This window comes from Salvelinus fontinalis, chromosome 20 (assembly GCF_029448725.1).
Source record: "Salvelinus fontinalis isolate EN_2023a chromosome 20, ASM2944872v1, whole genome shotgun sequence".
NCBI lineage: Eukaryota > Metazoa > Chordata > Actinopteri > Salmoniformes > Salmonidae > Salvelinus > Salvelinus fontinalis.
The window spans coordinates 36,021,114-36,041,997 of record NC_074684.1 but is presented as its reverse complement, the minus strand read 5'-3'; the positions used below and the strand labels follow the sequence as shown (position 1 = coordinate 36,041,997).

At 43.7% G+C, this 20,884-nt stretch overlaps 1 protein-coding gene across 1 annotated transcript; it reads right to left on the bottom strand.

The window, feature by feature from the left end:
* Positions 1-386: 386 nt before the first annotated feature.
* LOC129817789 (calmodulin-1) lies at positions 387-17,119 on the bottom strand. Its single transcript, XM_055873350.1, has 6 exons — positions 17,000-17,119; positions 12,225-12,255; positions 11,278-11,421; positions 5,007-5,113; positions 4,329-4,464; positions 387-1,431 (listed from the first exon to the last, which is right to left on the bottom strand). The coding sequence occupies exons 1-6, from the start codon at positions 17,000-17,002 to the stop codon at positions 1,403-1,405; spliced, it is 450 nt and encodes a 149-aa protein (XP_055729325.1). The 5' UTR covers positions 17,003-17,119; the 3' UTR covers positions 387-1,402.
* Positions 17,120-20,884: the final 3,765 nt, after the last annotated feature.

The following is a 20,884-nucleotide window of genomic DNA, read 5'->3' as shown; positions in this document are numbered from 1 at the left end:
AGAGCCAAAGCACAGCCATAGATGTTTATCTATGGCTGAGTGAGAATGCAAACAGTGGTGTCTTTTTCCCTTTCCCCCCCAAGCCTCTAGCTAGCTAGTTTGCTGACAGAGCAGGAGCAGATATTCAAATGTTGCCGCGACTGGTTGGGCTATGGTTTGGCTAAATTGAACGACGTCGATATACAGTGTACAACACGGCAATCTTGAGTAATTGAATAAGCTAAGACTATAATTCAGTCTTCTATGTCAGAGATATGCATACTTTGTCTTTATTTTTTTGTACTATCATCACAGTTGATATTTGACAAAGGATTCAAAATCACTGCCACGTGACATCAAAATGACATCTCAGCAGCATCCTATAAAACACACAATAACAACAGCGATTAAGTTCATGGTCTTTTTTTTATTTGAAAAAAAAAAATGAAAGACTAGCATGTACAACTTGGAATGAATGTAAACTGAACTCAGATGAACAGTTGAAAAGACTTGTGCTGCAACTCTTACCTACAGAATGCATATACAACGTACACAACAATTCCGCCACACTTGTCCGAGTCGAGAAAACAGAAGAAAGAAAAACATGAAGGCCAGTGAATCTCCCTTAATGCCAGAAAGAGATACACTCCATCTCAGCAAAAAACAAAGCTCCACCGTAAGACTTTTAATATCCCTCCTCTTCAGGGCAGGGACGCACAAATACCTAAGATGGCCGTCCAAATAACGTAAAAAAAAACAAAAAACATGCCAAACATTTTGAAAATGTACTTTATCTAACATACAAGTAAATTCCATTCCACTTTCAGCTTGAATTATAAACCTTCTATCCTTTCATATACCATATCACTAGGGATCCTCTCCAAATACAAAAAACTGTACCAAACCAACGACACCATACCAACGACACCCCTGTGGAATCAGCACGCTCGGATTGGCTGGAGGGAGTGCTCCAGTCACAAGCTGCATGCATGAAGAACAGGAAAGAGAGAGAGAGAGAGAGAGAGAGAGAGAGAGAGAGAGAGAGAGATGGCCAGCCCAAACATCACCAGCAAATGGATGGAACTTGGAAGGGGTTCCAGACGATCCAAATGCCTTGCTTCAGTTTGAAGGTAGTTATTACAGGGTTGTTGTATGTGTCTTTAAAGTACTGATGCTAAACTCGTCTTTTTTTTTGGGGGGGGGGGGGGGGGGGGGGGTCACTAACCATATCATGCAGATATTTTTTGTATCTTTTTGTTTTCTCTGTGTGGATGGACAGAAGGATATTTTATTTTAACATTCAATTATTTTCTATACAGAAACAGTATGAATAAATGAACATTTTTTTCCCCAAGAGGTAAGTAAAAATTTTGTGATCTTTTTTTCCGTCTTCTACAAGGGGACAAGGCAGGTTGGCCGAGCTTCACTTTGCAGTCATCATCTGTACAAACTCTGTTGAAAGGAGAGAGAGACAGAGAGAAGAACACAAAGACAAGATAAGTAAGGTACTGTAGCTCATTAAGCCCCATTGGCAAAGCGCCAGGCGAGGCAGTCACCTGCTAAATTGTTAAACTGTTTATACATTTTTTTTTTTTTTAAATCGAGCAGTGGAGGAACAGAATGCACATCATTCTAATTAGTGTCCCGTTTCCAAACGGCTTTCATGCTCATCTCATTAAGCTTATTTGATTAAAAAGTCACCGCACTGTGAAAACAACGATGACGTCCAACCAAAATAAAGAGAAGGCTTTCAAATGCTTAGACTACATATGCTTTTTATGGCACAATGAGAGAGTGAGGAAGTAGGGCCATTTCCAGCCAAGACATATGGACTGTTTATTGTGTCAATAGCTCCTTCTAAAAAAATAAGCGCAGTGTCTTGTGTAATGCACTTAGGGAATAGGAGTGACAGTGGGTGGAGGGGAAGAGAGGGTAGAAAACTGAAAATGATCGACGTCGACCATACCGGTCACTTATCGCAGGCATTTTGCTGATATCGTGAAGTTTGAAATTAAATGCATTTTCTAATGTGGGTGATTGTTAAAATGGGACAATTGACAGATACAACCATCAAACTAGTAGAAGAAGTTTAAAGGATCATAAAAAAAAAAAAAATGTGGTGCACATTAATGTTAGAAACTTATCATTCTATTTATTGTTATCGCATCAATTTAGGCAATTTATCACAAAATAGATTTTTGTCCAGCTCTGAGAGAGAGAGAAGACAGAGAGGGAGAGAGAAAGAAGAAGAGACAGAAGGAAGGAAAGAATGACGGAAAAGAATAACAGAAAAAAAGAGAGGAAGCACAAGAGAGCAAAAGGCTGGTTACGCCTGCTACAGGGCTGCTACAGGGCTGCTACAGGGCTGCTACAGGGCTGCTACAGGGCTGCTCCAGGGCTGCTCCAGGGCTGCTACAAGCCTGCTACAGGGCTGCTACAGGCATGGTATATGTAGCTGGTTCAGCCTGCTGTACAGTGCTGGAAAGGCGGCATAACCAGTAGTAACCACTACATGTAGCTGGCTATACCTCTTACATGTCTGTTACATGCCCATTACAGGGATAGGACTGACTGATGCATGTACAGTGCCTTCAGAAAGTATTCATAACCCTTGACTTATTCCACATTTTGTTCTGTAACAGCCTGAATAAAAAAGGTATAAATGTCATTATATATATATATATATATATATATTTACCCATCTACACACAATACCCCATAATGACAAAGTGAAAACATGTTTGAAAATGAAACATAAATATCTCAATTACATAAGTATTCAATACTTTGTAGACGCAAATTTGGCGGCGATTACAGCTTTGCAGATCTGGATTTTCTCCCATTCTTCCTTGCAGATTTTCTCAAGCTCTGTTAAGTTAGTTGAACAGCAATCTTCAAGTCATTCTACAGATTTTCAATTGGATTCAAGTCTGGGCTTTGACTGGGCCACTCAAGGACTTTCACATTCTTGTTCTGAAGCCATTCTAGCGTTGCTTTGGCAGTATGCTTGGGGTCATTGTCCTGTTGGAATGTAAATCTTTACCCCATTCTAAGGTCATTTGCACTCTGAAGCAGGTTCTCATCAAGGATTTGCCTGTATTTGGCTCCATTCATTGTTCCCTCTATCCTTACCAGTCTCCCAGTCCCGACCGCTGAAAAGCATCCTCATAGCATGACGCTGCCACCACCATGCTTCACGGTAGGGATGGTGTTAGATGGGTGATGAGCTGTGCCTGGTTTTCTCCAGACATAGGGCTTTGCATTCAAGCCAGAGTTCAATTTTTGTCTCATCAGATCACAGAATATTGTGCCGTATGATCTGTCTTTCACGTGCCTTCTTGTAAACTCCAGGCGTACTGTCATGTGCCTTTTTCTCAGAAGTAGCGTCCGTCTGGCCACTCTCCGATAAAGCCCAGATTGGTGAAGTGCTGTAGAGACTGTTGTCCTGGCAGGTTCTCCAATCTCAGGCAAGGAACTCTGTAGTTTTGTCAGAGGTCATTGGGCTCTTGGTCACCTCCCTGACTAAGATCCTTCTTGACCGGTTGCTCAGTTTGGTTGGACGGCCAGCTCTAGGCAGAGTGTGGGAAGTTCCATATTTTTTTAATTTTCCAATGTTGAAGACCACTGTGCTCTTGGAAACGTTCAACACAAAATGTTTTTATACCCTTCCTCAGATATTTGCATCATCACAATTTGATCTTGGAGTTCTACACAGTTCTTTGGACTTCATGGTATAGTTTCTACTCTGACATGCACTGTCAACTGTGGGGCCTTATATAGACAGGTGTGTTTCTTTGTAAATCATGCCCAAACAATTGAATGAGCCACAAGTGGACTCCAATAAAGTTGTAGTGACATCTCAAGGATGATCAAAGAAAATTGGATGCACCTGAGCTCAATTTGGAGTGTCACAGCAAAGGGGTGTAAATACTTATGTAAATTAGATATATTTCTATATTTCCTTATCAATACATTTTCCCCCCAAAACCTCAGGCTGAATTCAGGCTGTAACGCAGCAAAATATGGAATAAATCAAGTGGTATGAATACTTCCTAAAGGCACTGTAGCTGGATATGCCTGCTGTACAGGGTCATGTTCATTAGGTACCAAATGGAAGAAAACGTACTGAAACAGAGGGGGACTTCCTAGACTTATAAGAAACTCATTTTGGTTTTCCATGCAAAATGTTTTGAAACGTTTTCTGTTTTGTGACCCAATGAACACTACCCAGAGCTAGCCTGGAACAACTACTGTCGCCCTCTTACCTTCATAGTTCGTCTACATTATATTAATCAATAATATCCACTGCCACATGTAGCTGGTTAAGCATAGGTGTACTGTCGTCTTACCTTCATAGTTGACCTGCCCGTCTCCGTCAATGTCTGCTTCTCTGATCATCTCGTCTACCTCCTCGTCTGTTAACTTCTCCCCCAGGTTTGTCATGACGTGACGGAGCTCTGCAGCGCTGATGTAGCCATTTCCGTCCTGGAGACACAGGAGTGAAGGAATCCCATTGGGTGAGAATAGACGGAAAGGCATTGCCATTGGGGAGCAATCAGGATAAAAAAAGAGATGCAAATCCCAATTGGGCAATGATGAGTGGAGAGGTGAATCCCCATTAGGTAATGAACAGAGAATCAAATCCCCATTGGATGGTTAATGATATATACACTCTTAGAAGAAAAGGGTTATCTGGCTGTCCCCATAGGAGAACCCTTTTTGGTTCCAAGTAGAATCCTTTTTGGTTCCAAGTAGAACCCTCTAGGGAAAGGGTTCTACCTGGAACCAAAAGCGGTTCTTCAAAGGGTTCTCCTATGGGGACAGCCGAAACACCCTTTTAGGTTCTAGACAGCGCCTTTCTTTCTAAGAGTGCAGCATCACCATAACTGGAAGTTGAGACGATGTGTTTATCAAAGGTGGACATCTCTTATGAACGACGACTGTTTACTAGTTCATTACAAAGCAAAATTGTCATTTGAGGATTACTCTCGGAGGATGTGTTAGATAGTAAAAATGCAGTCCTTTACCTTGTCGAATACCCTGAAGGCTTCACGGATCTCCTCCTCACTGTCTGTGTCCTTCATTTTTCTGGCCATCATGGTCAGGAACTCCGGGAAGTCAATGGTGCCATTGCCTGATTGGAGGTAGGAAACACCCTGTTTAGTTCATTATAACACCCCGTTTAGTTCATTATAACACCCCGTTTAGTTCATTATAACACCCCGTTTAGTTCATTATAACACCCCGTTTAGTTCATTATAACACCCCGTTTAGTTCATTATAACACCCCGTTTAGTTCATTATAACACCCCGTTTAGTTCATTATAACACCCCGTTTAGTTCATTATAACACCCCGTTTAGTTCATTATAACACCCCGTTTAGTTCATTATAACACCCCGTTTAGTTCATCATAACACCCCGTTTAGTTCATCATAACACCCCGTTTAGTTCATTGCAATGATAAGATGCTGATATTAGTAAACATACAGTAAAAAAATTGAACTGTGTGTAAATTACAAAAAGACTTGTTTGTTGACTAGCAATTCTTCATCATCCTATGATGCTGAAAGACGCTGAAAAGCCTTTGTGAAATCACCTGTTATGGCCTTGCATACAACTCCATTCACTTCCTGCTATAAAAAGCAGTGCACATTGCACAGTGTCCTAGTACTAGACTGGGTGTCTTTCCTCTCTACCTCAGGGTAGCCCTGGGAGGAGGTTGTAGATGTCCAGCTACAGAGACCAGAGGAAGAGGGAAAATCCATCCTCAGTCATCTCCTACTGTATACTGGACAGGAGTCTAGGCCAGGCCCCAGAAAAATCACCTCGTTCTGCCTGGGGAGTCAGTCCCCAGGGAGCCTGTCGCCTCCTCCACCTTGACATAGCCTCTAACCCTTCTCTCTAACCAGGCCTCACAGGATGTCGGTCACAGGGGGCTGCTGAGGGGAGGACGGCTCATAATAATGGCTGGAACGGAGTAAATGGAACGCCATCAAACACATGGAAGCGTTTAATGTGTTTGATACGGCTCCATTTATTCCAGCCATTCCTATGAGCCTGTCCTCCCTAATTCAGGTGCCACCAACCTCCTGTGGTGTGGGTTCATCTGTGGTGGATGAATAGATGGACGTTGGTGGCAGCCGTGGAATCTCTCCCACACAGCCTCCAACCAACTCAGGATGTGTGAGTTTACAGTGAAATGGGTGGAGGATGGTGGGATGTTGGTGGCAGCGGTGAGATCCCGAGCCTTTCCCTGACATAGGCTCTAACCAGCCTATTCTATGGATGGACATGCAGTACGTTGGTGTCAATGGTGGGATCAGATCCATAACATGTAGCCTGTTAGGTTGGGATTACCCAGGGATTATAATGGTACTCTACGGGGAGGGGAAAGGCTCTGGGATGTACTACTGTACGAGGATTGTGTGTGTGTGCGTGGGGGGGGGTTAGGGTTAGAATTGGGGTTAGGGAAAATAGGATTTTAATGGAAATCAATTTTAGGTCCCCACAAGGATAGTAAAACATATGCTGTGTGTGTGTGTGTACAGTATGTGTTTGTGTGTGAATGCCTTTCAGCAAGAGAGGGAGCTGGGTGGATGGGCGGACTGGGATGTGCAGGGGTGGCGGAGAGAGGGGGAAGGTCAGAGGAGAGGTCAGAGTACCCGCTGGATTAACCTCGCATGGAGTAGTGTGTGTGTGTGTGTGTGTGTGTGTGTGTGTGTGGAGCGGAGGATGGGTGGGGCTGGTGGTACTGGGATTAACCAGGGAAGAGCAGATCTCCCTGTAAGCAGGGCTGTAACAACAGCAGAGTAGAGAGCATAATGCGATAAGGCAGATGGTGATCTAATGGCCGCGGGCTAGTGATCTCAGGGCCTAACACACAGAGACACAAACAAACATGGAGACACACACAGAGACAGAGAGACATAGACGCACATAGACAGAAAGAGACACAGACAGAAAGACAGACAAGATACAGAGAGACGCATACAAACACAACACACTGTTGGCCGGGCCAGCAGCACAAGCACAGCAGCCATCAAAAGGAACACATGCCACGGGGGAGCCCCAATCAGAGAGCAGACAGCCTTTGTGCGTGTGTGTGTGTGTGTGTGTGTGTGTGTGTGTGTGTGTGTGTGTGTGTGTGTGTGTGTGTGTGTGTGATGAGCCCCTTTGCAGCCAGGCAGGGCCTGAAAACATACCACTGGAAGAACAATCAAGAGGAAGAAGAGGCCTGGAGTAATGAAGCAGCCTGATCACAGCAGTTTCGGATGTTTGACAAGGTCCTGAGAACGTCGATATGCTTTCCTCAGTGCTCACAAAAAAAAAGACAAAAACGATCGCCCAGCACTGGGCTCGATCACGTGATGCTCGGAGCCGGAGCGTGCTGCTTAGGCTACCTAACCACCAGTCTAAATGCTCTAGCAAGCCTTGAGAATAGTTGATGTTTTTCATGATTTTGTTTTAAGCCTTCCCTGACACATAGACCTAACCTTAAGCACTCGGGAATGAATACCTAAACTTAACCCTTTGAATTGTTTCTGTTTTAACCCTGTAAGCATGCGGAATTAACCCTGTAACCACTGAAATACATGTTCATCCATAACACATTTGAATTTCAAAGGGAAACTATGGCTGTTTCTCAAAATGCATACTACCGTGCTCTGAGCAAGCACATTGGCGCACGGAAGGGTCGGAGTAGGAATCCAAAACAAGGTATGCGAAACGGAGCACATATCTCGAATACGTACTCTTTTTGTACATATTTTTAAGCATGCATCGACGCGGATGCGTCATATTTCTGTGCGGAAAGTATGCACAGAAATATGACGCATCCGCGTAAACATTTTTTGCTACATTTCTTGAAATCAATGGCGCCGTTGTTTGAGCTAAAGCGAGGGGAAATACATTCTGACTTCAGAATGAAATGTTGCCCGTTCACATCTCATATGTTGCCTGACTACAATATTACCCGATGCATTAATAAATACATGATATGTTCATTTTGGCATGTTTACCTGCCTACCAATACCCACTGCAATCGGGCTAACTGGCTAGCTACTACTGTTAGTTAGCCACGAATAATTGTTAGCTAGCTACCTACAAAGAATTGACGTCTACGTTGCATAACATTAGTTTTAGCCTGTTAAACTATCTGTTTAGCTAGATTATTACTAGTCACATGCAGCTGATCGTTATAGTGCCCCCAGAAATGTTTCATACCCCTTGACTTATTCCACATGTTGTTGTGTTATAGCCTCAATTCAAAATTTATTAAATCGATTTTTTTAGTGCAAATGTATTAAGAATGAAATACAGAAATGTCTCATTTACATAAGTATTCACACCCCTGAGACAATACTTTGCAGAAGCACCTTTGTCGGTGATTAAAGCTGTGAGTCTTTCTTGGTAAGTCTAAGGGCTTTCCACACCTGGATTTGTTCATTATTCCTTTTTACATGTTTTTCTTCTTCAAACTCTGTCAAATTGGTTGTTGATCATTGCTAGACAACCATTTTCAGGTCTTGTCATAGATTTTCAAGTAGATTTAAGTCAAAACTGTAACTCAGCCAATCAGGAACATTTGAATTCATGACTAAAAGTGAATTGCTTTGCCACATTTTTTGCAGTATTACTTTAGTGCCTTGTTGCAAACAGGATGCATGTTTTGGAATATTTGCATTCTCTACAGACTTCCTTCTTTTCACTCTGTCAATTAGGTTAGTATTGTTGAGTAATGTTATGATCCAATGATCCATCCTCAGTTCTCAGCCATTAAACTCTGTAACTGTCTTAAAGTCACCATTGGCCTCATGGAAAACTGCTTGTATCTGTGTAGTGACTGGGAATATTGATACACCATCCAAAGTGTACGTAGTAACTTCACCCATCTATCAATAGAAGCCCTTCTTTCCGAGGCATTGGAATACATCCCTGGTCTTTGTGGTTGAATCTGTTTGAAATTCACAGCTTGACTGAGGGGCTTTAGAGATAATTGTATGGGTGGGGTACAGAGATGAGGTAGTCATTCAAAAATCATGTTGAACACTGTTATTGCACACAGAGTGAGTCCACGCAACTTATTATGTGACTTGTTAAGAACATATTAACTCCTGAACTTATTTAGGCTTGGCATAACAAAGGGGTTGAATACTTATTGACTCGATACATTTCAGCTTTTCATTTTTAATTAATTCGTAAAAATGTCAAAAACATAATTCCACTTTGACATTATGGGTATTGTGTGTAACACAACATTTGGAAAAAGTCAAGGGGTGTGAATACTTTCTGAAGGCACTGTATGAAGTAAAATGTTTGCTCTGTGTACATCTTGTTTCGTCTCTTTTGCCACTGTTCTGGCTGTAAGAAGGTTCCATGAATGGGTAAGTCCATAGTAAGTCAATAGGCCTAGCTAGCTAGCTAGCCATGAAGAATTGGTAGCTAGCTACCCACGAAGAATTGACCTCTACATTGCATAACATTAGTTTTAGGTCGTTTTGTCCTGTTAAACCAGCTGGTTAGCTATATTATTACGATTCGCATAGCTGGCTGATAATAATTAAGTCAATTGTTTGCTTTGCGTGTACCTTGTTTTGTCTCAATTCTTGCCATTGTCCTGGCTGGAAGAAGGTTCAGTGAATGGGGAGGTGCAGCGTGAGGCAGCAGGGGGAGTGCGAGTGCTTCTGAAATGTAATATTTTAAGCGTTCTCCACACTCTTGTCTTCACAAGAATGAACTCAAGAGAACGTCCTCGGAGAATGCACTCGGAGCATGAGAATATGGAGTCCTGTAGTATGCATACTGAGAAACACCCGGTGAGATCTTTCTGCAGTGAGAGCTGGCTGTGACTCCAGGGCCCGACTCTGCCGGGCTTGAAGTACAAGAAGGAGCAATGGAGTGGGTGGGAGAGATGGAGAGAGGGAGATGTGGAGGAGAGAGGGAACGAGTGGGAGATGGTACGATTATGCTGTATATAAGAGCCACTGCTGACGCAAACTATAGGAGGAAGACTCATTCTACGATCTATGAGGACATTCATTCCTTAGGCTAGTACTATTTCCCCATAGCTTTTCCTAGGCAAGGCGGACCAGCCCCTAAGACAACATCCAAAATGTTCCATTGAAACCAATGAAGTCCAAATATTTTTCATACGGGGGCAACAGAGATTGGTGGGGAGGGATCAAACCCGGAAAACCAATGATAGGGCAACAGAAAACACCACTTCAGAGCCCAAACAAGAGACCTCCTCCTCTCTCAGAGACCAACAGCACACCTCTCTGGGGTAAAGCTAACCTCATTCTCTCCCTCGGGCATCCACTCTGCTTGTTTAGTAAATAATCTGTGGCCCTGCTGTTGACATCACTAGGAGGGACCTGAATGTACAAAGCGGCGAGGGGAGAGAAGAGATACTGAATGTACAGAGCGAAACGCAGATCAGAGGTTATGTAATTAGTTTTCTTTTCCATTACTAGCTTCATCGCTGTCTGACCCAGATTGCCTAAACCAGAGAGGAAACGCTGTACAGATAACTAGACAGGATAGAGAGAACAGAGAGAGGCGGGGACTTTGGATAGATACAGCGAGCCGAGCCAAACAGTGGTGAGATCTAGCAATATGTCTGCAATTGATAAGGCCCCATTTACCAAAACCCTTTACGCTGACAGGGCATCATCTTGGTATAGGTGGCCTTGCCTGGTCGCCTAGACGACTGACAGCTTTAATTCCCAACATCGTTAACATTCTCACTGACTCAATGTGTGTCCCAAATGGCACCTCCCTTTTGGCCCTGGACAAATGTAGTCCACTGGAAAGGGAACAGAGTGTAATTTGGGATTAAACCTCAAGAGTCGCCGTTGATTCAGCCATATCTATTTAATCAGGAGACAGTTGTGTTGACAAGTTGACAGGGGTCTTGAAGACTTGTCACTCACCATAGTGCTCTTAGTTGCGAAAGCTGACACTGTGACAGTAATCTGCCTGGCCTTCAGGCAGGTAACAGTGAAGTCATAAAACACGAGGGACTGTTTGACAGGCAGTGAGTGACTGAACTGCTGAAGGCACATTCCCAAACAATTGTATAGGCTAAACTCTAAAGGGGACAGACCGTGCTAAACCAATACTTTGAGATCATGCAAGTGCATTCTGCTTTGGTCAGTTTATGGTGTGGAACTCACAATGACTTCAGGTTTCATCACCTTTTGATGACGCACGTGTTTGCCCAAGTTTCCCCCGTCTGAACTTCCTTTCCCCATTAATATATATATATTTTTTACCCAGCTTCAGGTGTTTTACTCACCATCAGCATCGACCTCGTTGATCATGTCCTGCAGCTCCGCCTCTGTTGGGTTCTGTCCCAGCGACCTCATCACGGTGCCCAGCTCTTTGGTCGTGATGGTGCCGTCGCCATCCTTGTCGAATAAGGAGAACGCCTCCTTGAACTCTGCGAGGGGGGAGGGAGGAGAATGAAAGGTGGGGTTACGTAAAGTCTCTATGGTTAAGTCAGTGTTTCCTACTGGTGGGTGGGTCACAGACTCAGTCAGGGCTTCTTGGGCTGTGGCTCAAGCTTTGGTTGTGGGATGGGTAACACTTTACATTAAGATAGACTTAAGGGAGGTTGTGAAGGGTTCATATAGAGAGTTAATTACTGGTTTGTAAGACGTAGTTCAAGAGAGACCTTCAGTCAAAGGTCTGTGTTTTAGGAAGTTTGGTGTAGACGTGATGGTGTTCAATAACTTGTTCAAATCAATATACAGGCAGATCTGAGGGATTTTAATATCGAAGGGCCAGAAGAAATCCCTCCAGAGTAAGATGTTTGAAGTGTACTGCTGAAGACAAGACCGAATTAGCCTGGGACCCAGTAGCATTGGCTAATTAGCCACCCAGGGGTTTAGAGATCTAACTGAGGAGAATAACACAGTGTACTAGCTAGTTATCCCTGGCCCAAATCACACACACACACATCAAATGAGAAGATGATATTTCATTCCACTTATTTCAGACAAGAACAAGGCTGAAGTCAATGGACAGCGAGAAAATAAACTCCTGTATTTTTTTCCTTACAGTATGTTATATGTCGTCCGCGTTTGGCCGGGGTAGGCCGTCGTCGAAAAAATATTTTGTTCTTAACTGACTTGCCTAGTTAAATTAAGGTTAAATAAAAGATATGTAATGTGTGTGTACGGTTCACTAATTAGTCAAACGTGTTAAACATGCTAGAGAGCGGGATTACTCAGTAATTCCTACCTGCAATCTGTTCCTCTGTTAGTTGATCGGCCTGAGGGTAAAAAAATTGAGGGAGAAAAACAAACAGTCATTCACTCAGTCGCTAAATACCAAATACCAAACGACTTAGTCATGCTCTCCAGGCTGCCGCCTGCCTCCATGATTTCCCAACACCCCACAGTGAGGACGTTGTTCAGGGAAGAGACTCCCCCCACCTTGTTCCAGAGACTACCTTGGGTCATTTTCAGTGGCCACAAACATGTTTTTGAAACAGAAACAGAGTACTCTCTCTTATTGGCCCAAGGTCATGTACCACGTCTGTTTTTAAACGTGTTTCTTCCGACTGAACACTACACAGGTAGAAGAACCTGTTCTGTGCCTACTGGCCAAGGCCTGCTGTTAGCTGAAAATGCTAAAACGGCTGTAGGGGTGTGTTCAGTTGATCTGGTCTCCCTGACTCCCTCCCAGCATGTTCCCTGTTCTCTGTTAGCCCTATTTAATGACGCCGGTGAGTCAGAGGCGCTTTAATGAGTGTGTGTGTGTGTGTGTGTGTTTAATGACTTGGCAGCACTCCTCTACAGTGGGCCCACAGATGGATGAAGTCTTGACACACACACAGGGCCTCAGGTTTCAAACAAACAGTCACACACAGCAACAGCACCGTAGGTCTTACAACACTGTGTGTGTGTGTGTGTGTGTGTGTGTGTGTGTGTGTGTGTGTGTGTGTGTGTGTGTATAAATGGTAAATCCCGCGGTACCCTCCCAGATTGGCAAAACATGCTTATGATTACGGCAACAAACCACTGACGTAATGCTGAGTGCCTGCTGCTGGCAGGGGGGGGAAACAGGAACACACTCTAATTGGCATTTCCCTCTATGCCATTAGTTTCCATCACCAGGTTTCCTGTGAATTAGTCACATAGCAACCAGGTCAGTTCTGTCCCAAAGCAGACCAGATATCCTGCAGTACAGTAGATATGTGTAGGCTTTATAGACGTCTGTGTAACTACAACACCAAACATAGACCACTATAGTGTTGATTCTGTCTCAGTCAACCATATGAAATGGACATGTGCAAAGGCCACTCCTTATACCACAGTGTGTATGATGGGTGAGGTTCTTTCCTAGCGATACGGTCTGTTGGTTCGGATAGATCAGACGCAAAGTAATGGAGACGGCCGGGGGAAGGCCTAGACCTCAAATTACATGGTTGATAGCAAAATAGGCTGATCGCAAAATAGTCTCTACATGGCTCCGGTGCTACATCGGTGGCCTTGGTTGATACGTCCAGTGCGATGGTTAACTTCACCAGGATAAATTAAATTAGCTGATGTGATTCAATAAGCGTCAGACAAAAGCCTTTTCTTCCCTCTCCTTCTTCTGGCCTCCCTGTTCCCTCCATCTGCGAGATTTGTGAAATGTCCAAGATAAATGATTTTACACTGACGGGTGGGGTTAATGAACGAATGGACATCGGCCACGGCCTCTCTTCCCGCCCTACAACTCATGTTTCTCTCATCCCTCACTCCTGTTATCTTTCTCGCTCCTATTCCTCTCTCTCTGTCATCCCTCTCTTCTTCCCTCTGAAGGGCGGGGCGTCAGGTGGGTTCAGTGGCAGAGCTCCTGTGGCTGTTTCCCAGACAGCTGGGTCTCACCGTGCTACTGCGCGACCAGGCCTTCTCCAGCACTTCCGTTCCCTTTGCATGACTGGGCCTCACAGTGCTGCTGCGCGACCAGGCCTTCTCCAGCACTTCCGTTCCCTTTGCATGACTGGGCCTCACAGTGCTGCTGCGCGACCAGGCCTTCTCCGGCACTTCCGTTCCCTTTGCATGACTGGGCCTCACAGTGCTGCTGCGCGACCAGGCCTTCTCCGGCCCTTCCTTTCCCTTGGCATCACTGGGCTGCCTGGAACCAGGCCCACGCTCCTAATACAGGCCTTTCCCCTCTGGGGCACCCTCTCACTCCCTCTCTCTTTTGGCCAGTCTAGCTGGAAGGCAACGGGGGCTTGGTGGATGTAGCAACCTGCTGGTAGGCAGCAAAGTACTGCTGAATTAACACAACACAGAACCACTCCACCCGCTACACACACACACACGTCTGTGCCCAGGAAACTCCCTCTGAGTCAACATTTCCTATGGAAGTGAGGGTGTTGTTGGGCTAGCATTCAGGCCAGCTTGAGAGAGAAGGGTGTCGGTGGAGGGGTTCCTGCCTGTTACAGGTTCTCTGGAATGAGTGGGACAACCACTCCCACTGACCACAGCATGGGACAAGAGACAGGACTCGTTAGTTCACTAGACAAACGACATTCTTTCTCTTCTCAAACGTCACCAGGTAGCCTATTGTTCCGGTGTCTGTCTTTAGGCTACAGTAGTAGCTTACAGAATAAACTAGTTTGGCTGGTCTCTGCTATGCAGTCCATCACTCTTCTTAAACATCCTTTACAAAGGCAGGCAGGTATTATCCGAGCATCTCTAGTCTACAGTTTTACACTGTAGCCTACAACAGAGAGTAGGTGGCATCAGTAAGGCCCCTTATATGGACTTGCTTCCCCTAAAGTGTATGAATATGACTCATAACAAAGGAAACTCTTAGTCCCCAGGGACATACTATATGTATGAGCACACAGACACACATTTGTACTGGGAAGCTTTTGAGCTCATTTGTGTTGAACGCCTCTTCTCTTTCAGTCTGGACAAAAGATGCGTCACCATCAACACCAGCCTAGGGCACCATATGGACCTGATTTGTGGGTTGAGTTCATTAGGACCCACAGTAAAAAAAACAAAAACATTTTGCAACGGAAAACAAAAAATTTGCATTTCTTATTGGACGAGTCCAGGTAGTTCCTCCTAGTTTTTCAGTCTGTTTGGTGCCTAATGAACACAACCCTGATAGCAGTTTACAGGTCGACTCATCCAGGCCAGGACCACCTGCCAAGCAAATAAATGATTCAATGCTCTGGATCAGATGTCCTCTAAGTTACTAAACATGCACCAGCAAACAAGGCTGGAACAGGATAGGGACAGGGCTACTTACTTGATACTTCCATCCGAATAGAGATACACGGTTTCCACTTCAACAGTTGTATTATGTTGGAGTGTATGGTAGGCCTGCACAGGGGTTTACTCACGGATTCAACTTCTCAAACGGGCGATGCGCAACGTATACTCCAATTACTACACTGGTGTGCAACATGAAAGCTACCGCATGCAGTAGTTCAATACCATATGGGATAGATATGTGATCACACAGAGAAACATTGCTATTGACTCCCACAGTGCTATGAATGATCCATAGGGCTGGTAATCAATAGATCATTAATATATTGATTGGGGGAGACTTTTCCCTTCAACACTTCCACTGGATGGCTTCTCTTGCCGTGACATCTGAGAGAGGCTTTTATATGAGTCAGAGGGGTTGGGTTAAATGTAGAAGACGCATTTCGGCTTTGAATGCATTCAGTTGTGTAGCTGACTAGGTATCACCTTTTCTATGTAATTGAATGAACTCAATTTCGACAGTTGGAAATTGTGTGTGAGCCGTTTGATCGTTGACAGTTATACAGTGAAGTTTGAAACACATTTCTGATTTAGCCTAACTATAATTCCCATCAAATATAACTTTGTTGCTGCTAAATGATGAAATAAGAATGACATTAAACATCAATCAAATACTTTATTCTGCATTTGAAGGAATAAAAAAATAAAAAACAGCAGACCCAAGACTTAACAGCTGTTGATGTTCTCGCCTAGGCTACCGAGTAGGTTTTTCTGTGACAGAGAGCTTCTGCGACTCGATGAAACGACAATCATCTCATTTGCATACCATTAAGAACGCAAAAGACAACCTAATCAGGCGGCGTTATAGCGAAATAAACGGCGCTTGAAGGCGAAACTTTGTAACTACTGAACTGTATAACGCCAGAGGGCGGAATTATATAAAATGTTTCAATTTGTCTGATTCCCACATTTGAGGGAGACGGAAGATTTCCGTTGCGGATCACAGATTGCTGCAATTCGCATTATGGTTGGTCCATCAGACAGAGCGCGATGATGCAACATGGAAAAATGCAGCTAATAACGATCCATGGAATGGGTTAATTTTCCTCAAAATGGGATGAATCCTATTCGGTAGCATATAGGAGTTGATATAACTACATTGCCCATTAATAAAACGCGTTGAGACATGAAGCAGCATCATAGGTAAAAGGGCTTGTCAACGAGTGCAGCGTTACCCCATAATTTGCCAGTGCGCTTTCCTATTCCAGCCAACACACTATATACTCTGAAATGTAATCACTTTAGCTACATAATTATGCTGTAATCATCTAGCAACTTGCTAGTTATCCCAATGCTATTAATCTGATTGAATTAATTAAATCTGCACCGTGCAGCCTCGAGCCAGCAACATGCCCCGATATAGCCATCGAGCCAACTACTATGCCGTAAGAATTGCGCAGTTATCGCGGAATCCCGCTCCATTTTGTGTTACATCCTGTTCATATACACCTCGGCGGTTATATCGCCCTAGAAAATGTTCCTCCAAATAGAATCAACTCGCCCTCGTAAAACTAAAGATTACATATCCCATGCAATTATATAACAGTTGCAAAACAGCAAGCTTTTTGATCACCCTAATTTAATCCCCGCCAGATAAAATGCTGTAAACCTATATGAATGAATAGCAAAATTGTGGATTTCCCCATATCTTGACCCTCTTCCATTTCCCATTACATCGTGGCATTAAATGCATTGACAAATTATCTAAAAATGAACACAAAAAAATATAATACATACCATGTTCGATGGATCTGGGCTGATTGTCTATGAACTAGACAACGAGTGTGCTCGTTCCTTAGATGGAGTTTCCAGCGGGATGGAGGTGTGTCGCCGTGGTGGTGAGAATGGGGACTATGTATCCCTCCGCGACACTAGCCCAGCCTGCTCACTCACTTCCTTATTTCTTCAACTGGAGATATTGGCTAACCTAAGCCCCTCCCGCTACAGGACGGAGACACGCCAATCACAGCACAGCTTGCGTCTACTGTAGCATACTGTAGTGCAGCAGGCCTCGGGTGTATTCATTCCGCCGATTCAGTTGCAAAACGTTTCTTTAACGTAAGCAAACGCAACGGGGAGGATTCCTACCTACGTTTATCCAATAAAAACTCTCCTTTCGCTGTTTGCGTCCGTTAAGAAACTGTTTCAGTAATTAATACACCCCTGCTGTGCACCCCCACCAATTCAATGATGATTTGCGCCATTGGCACAGGAGGCTGCTGAGGGGAGGACGTTACTATGAGCCTGTCCTCCCCAATTAAGGTGCCACCAGCCACCGGTGTCGCATAGATAGATAGACAGTTCTCTCTGCTACCGCTCAGCAAGCCGTACCGATGCACCAACTAAGACAATCTGCAACATTGACCCTTTTAGCACGAACACATACGCTGCTGCTACTGTTTATTATCTATCCTGTTACCTAGTCACTTTATCCCTACCTACAGACAGTATATGTACATACAGTATCTACTTCAATTCCCTCGTACCCCTGCTCATCGACTCTGTACTGGTACCCCGTGTATATAGTAGCCAAGTTATCATTACTCGTTGTGTATTTATTCCTCGTGTTATTATTTTTCTATTATTTCAATGTGTTTTCTCCCTGCATTGTTGGGAAGGGCCCGTAAAATAAGCGTTTCGCCGTGAGTCTACACCTGTTGTTTACGGAGCATATGACCAATACATTTGATCTGTTAGCAGGTGCAACTCTCCATACACTGGGGGCAACAACAGCCAAGAACATTCTCAACGTCATCAGGGTCATTGTAGATAGAACCCTTTGTGTTATTTCTACTATAGGCATATCAATTATTGGCACATCTCATCCAAGTCTAAATAACCATTTAGCTATAAATGTTTTCCTTCAGTAATAGATACCTGTGCCCATATTGGTTGACGACCACTCAAGCATGAGCATAGATGATAGTCGAACCGCCAAACCCCCTTTAATGTTATTTTGCTGCAAAATCATAATTTATCACCCTACAGTAAATATGTCAGTGAACAATAGAGACCTTCTTTCCGCATTAATATCATTATGACCATCCGTGATACTGTATTTCGAAGGGCCATAAAATCTAACTAAACTTAGATCTCTCTCTAGCAGCACAGAACTTCTACATTGAACTATTTCACTGCAGCGGAAGGATACTACTGGTGTATGAAGACGCTACCTGGTTGACGCTGGAGCATTTTGCAATGCTGTTATGTGACGCTGCCTCCGATTGGTTAGAGCAGACCCGCAATATTACACACTATGTATTGGCCACAATTATTGGCTAGGTCGGATCTGCATTGCACCAGGCAGTAGTGCTTGATGGAAATCCCATAAATATAACAAAGTTAAAACAAATGCGATTTAGGGCCGTTGCTTGTCCAAACGGCCCATTTGAATCCTGTCGATTTTGTTCTAGGTGGGTGTGTAATTGTGGTTTACTGAAAGCTTTGGAAATGTTAGTATTTTGTGACAGAAGAGAGGATCTATCGGGCTGACATGCTGCTGAGACTCTATGCTGGGAGGTGCAAGTATTTCCATTGGATGATATGCAACCTACTAGAAAGTATTTCTAAATGTACGCGAAATTTAAGAATGGAGCATAGTTGCGTTGGTGTAAATAAATGTATTTGGGCAAAAGCTGCAACACTGCTCTCTAAAAAAATGTTGAACAGTTTTGCCTTCATAATAGACAGTATCATTAAGTTGTATTTGTTGCTTTGATAAGGAGTTGATAAGGTTAAATATAAAATGTTTTCAAGGAAAGCTATTTCAGGATTTATCATAGGTTACAGTAGTTTATAATTGAGTAAATCTTGTGATCGATTGATGAAAACAAATATCAGATTTTATGCGATATTCGTTGTCCAAAAGTGTGACCGGCCTATTCTCACGTCCAATTTACGTTGTCAGTGCGATCATTATAAAAACACGCACTTTAGGCGCCACTTAGTGGTGAATGATGAGAATGCTTCTCCCTCTGGCCACAGAGAAATCCAGTTGCAAACCCAATCAGTTCCTGTCTGTCAGAACATTAAAGTATTTGAATAATCTATGAAGTCTTTAAGAAGTCTCTGCCTGCAACGGAGTTTGTTAAAGTCACCCTCAACACATTAGAAGTCAATGACAATGAAGAGAAGTCCTCAGATATGTCCAGGATCTTTGCCTCCTCAGTTGACTGAGAAATCACTGAAAGGTCAACAGTGGGCCTGTCAATCAAATCTCAGTTCAATGGTAAAATTAGAATAAATATGTACCAGAACATGGAAACAAGGTTAGCCTTTATTATATGACAGTCCCACATTATAGGTTTTATTACACAGTAATAACCAGTAGTTATAACTATGTAGGCTAGCTCTGCACAACCAACAGTCTCTAATGCCGGCATGCATGGTGTGGCTCAGACATCCTCAACAGATATTATTCTTGGCAGGCCAAATGGCTCATTACAATTCGCCCCTCCTTTCTCTCCCCTCCTATCCTGTCTCTCTGGCCCTACTATACGCTGCGCTTGATTTAAAGTTTTGGGTTTGCTGAATGTGCTGCAATGTGCGCTGCGTTGCAGTTGAACTGCGTGACAGATTTAATAAGGGGGAGGACAGGGAGAGTGATCAGGGCTGCGTGCGGCATTTTCACTCAATCCCGAAACGAAACGGTATGGGCTAGCGAGCGTTCTGCTGAATACAAAGTTATACATGGCCCCACATCAAGAGGAGATAAATCAATGCTGCGTCTCTGCTGCACGTGTCAAATGAACTGCAGCTGCTCAACGGCACACAAAAAGCAGATTAATTTGTGCTCTTAAGCTCAGTGTACTGGAAAAGGGGTGAACATAGGGGTGAATCACTGAAATGGGGATTGGAAATGAGTAGCTTCTGAGAGGCCCGGAAGGATTCGGAGGGGCTGATTTGTTTCAGTGTGTGCACGCACGTGTATAACATGTCTTTTTCATATCAAAGCGATATACTACACTTCCTATTAAAACAGAGAGAAGTGATGTGAGGGACTATTTCGATGTGTGTCCGGGTGGCTCCAAAACGACGTCTTGTGCGGGAGATACTGGAACATTCCTGTTATTAGTGGAGGTCTTCTTTTAAGCAAAGAGAAAGAGGGGAGCGAGATAGTAAGGAGAGATACAATAGTTTCAGCATCAGGACATGAGTTGCATCCTCCTCCCTAGTTCTGTTATTCTGTCTTGGGAATCAGATAGACCTCTGCAACCAAGAGGAATAGAGTGATATCCCTTAAGTCTGACTATGAAGAAACAGGGCATCTGTATAAACAGTATGTACAGTGTTGTCGGAAGTCTGAACACTACTGGACGATGGTGATTGAGCGGAATAAATAAAATGGAATTCATTTTCCACAAAATAAACATAGAGAGATTATTACTGGGGCTGATGAACCAGTTATGGAACCCAAACGTGGGTATGATGCAGACTGCATGCTATTGAACACTACTTCTACTCTAGCCTAGATTTCCAGGCTTCTCCAATGCAGACCAAACTTTAGGACAACGTGACACTACCTATACTAAACAGAGCACGGAGGGAAATGAGAGTAATCATACATGGAACGAGGAATAACAACACTTCTCTCCCATTCAAATTCTTGTATTTATTGTCAGA

Bases quoted from the DNA above. Each gene is read 5' to 3' on its own strand.
- LOC129817789 (XM_055873350.1), bottom strand. The intron at 5,114-11,277 runs GTGAGTAAAACA...ACCTCCAATCAG, and splicing joins CAACGAGGTCGATGCTGATG to GCAATGGCACCATTGACTTC. The intron at 4,465-5,006 runs GTAAAGGACTGC...CTGTGTCTCCAG, and splicing joins CCTTCAGGGTATTCGACAAG to GACGGAAATGGCTACATCAG.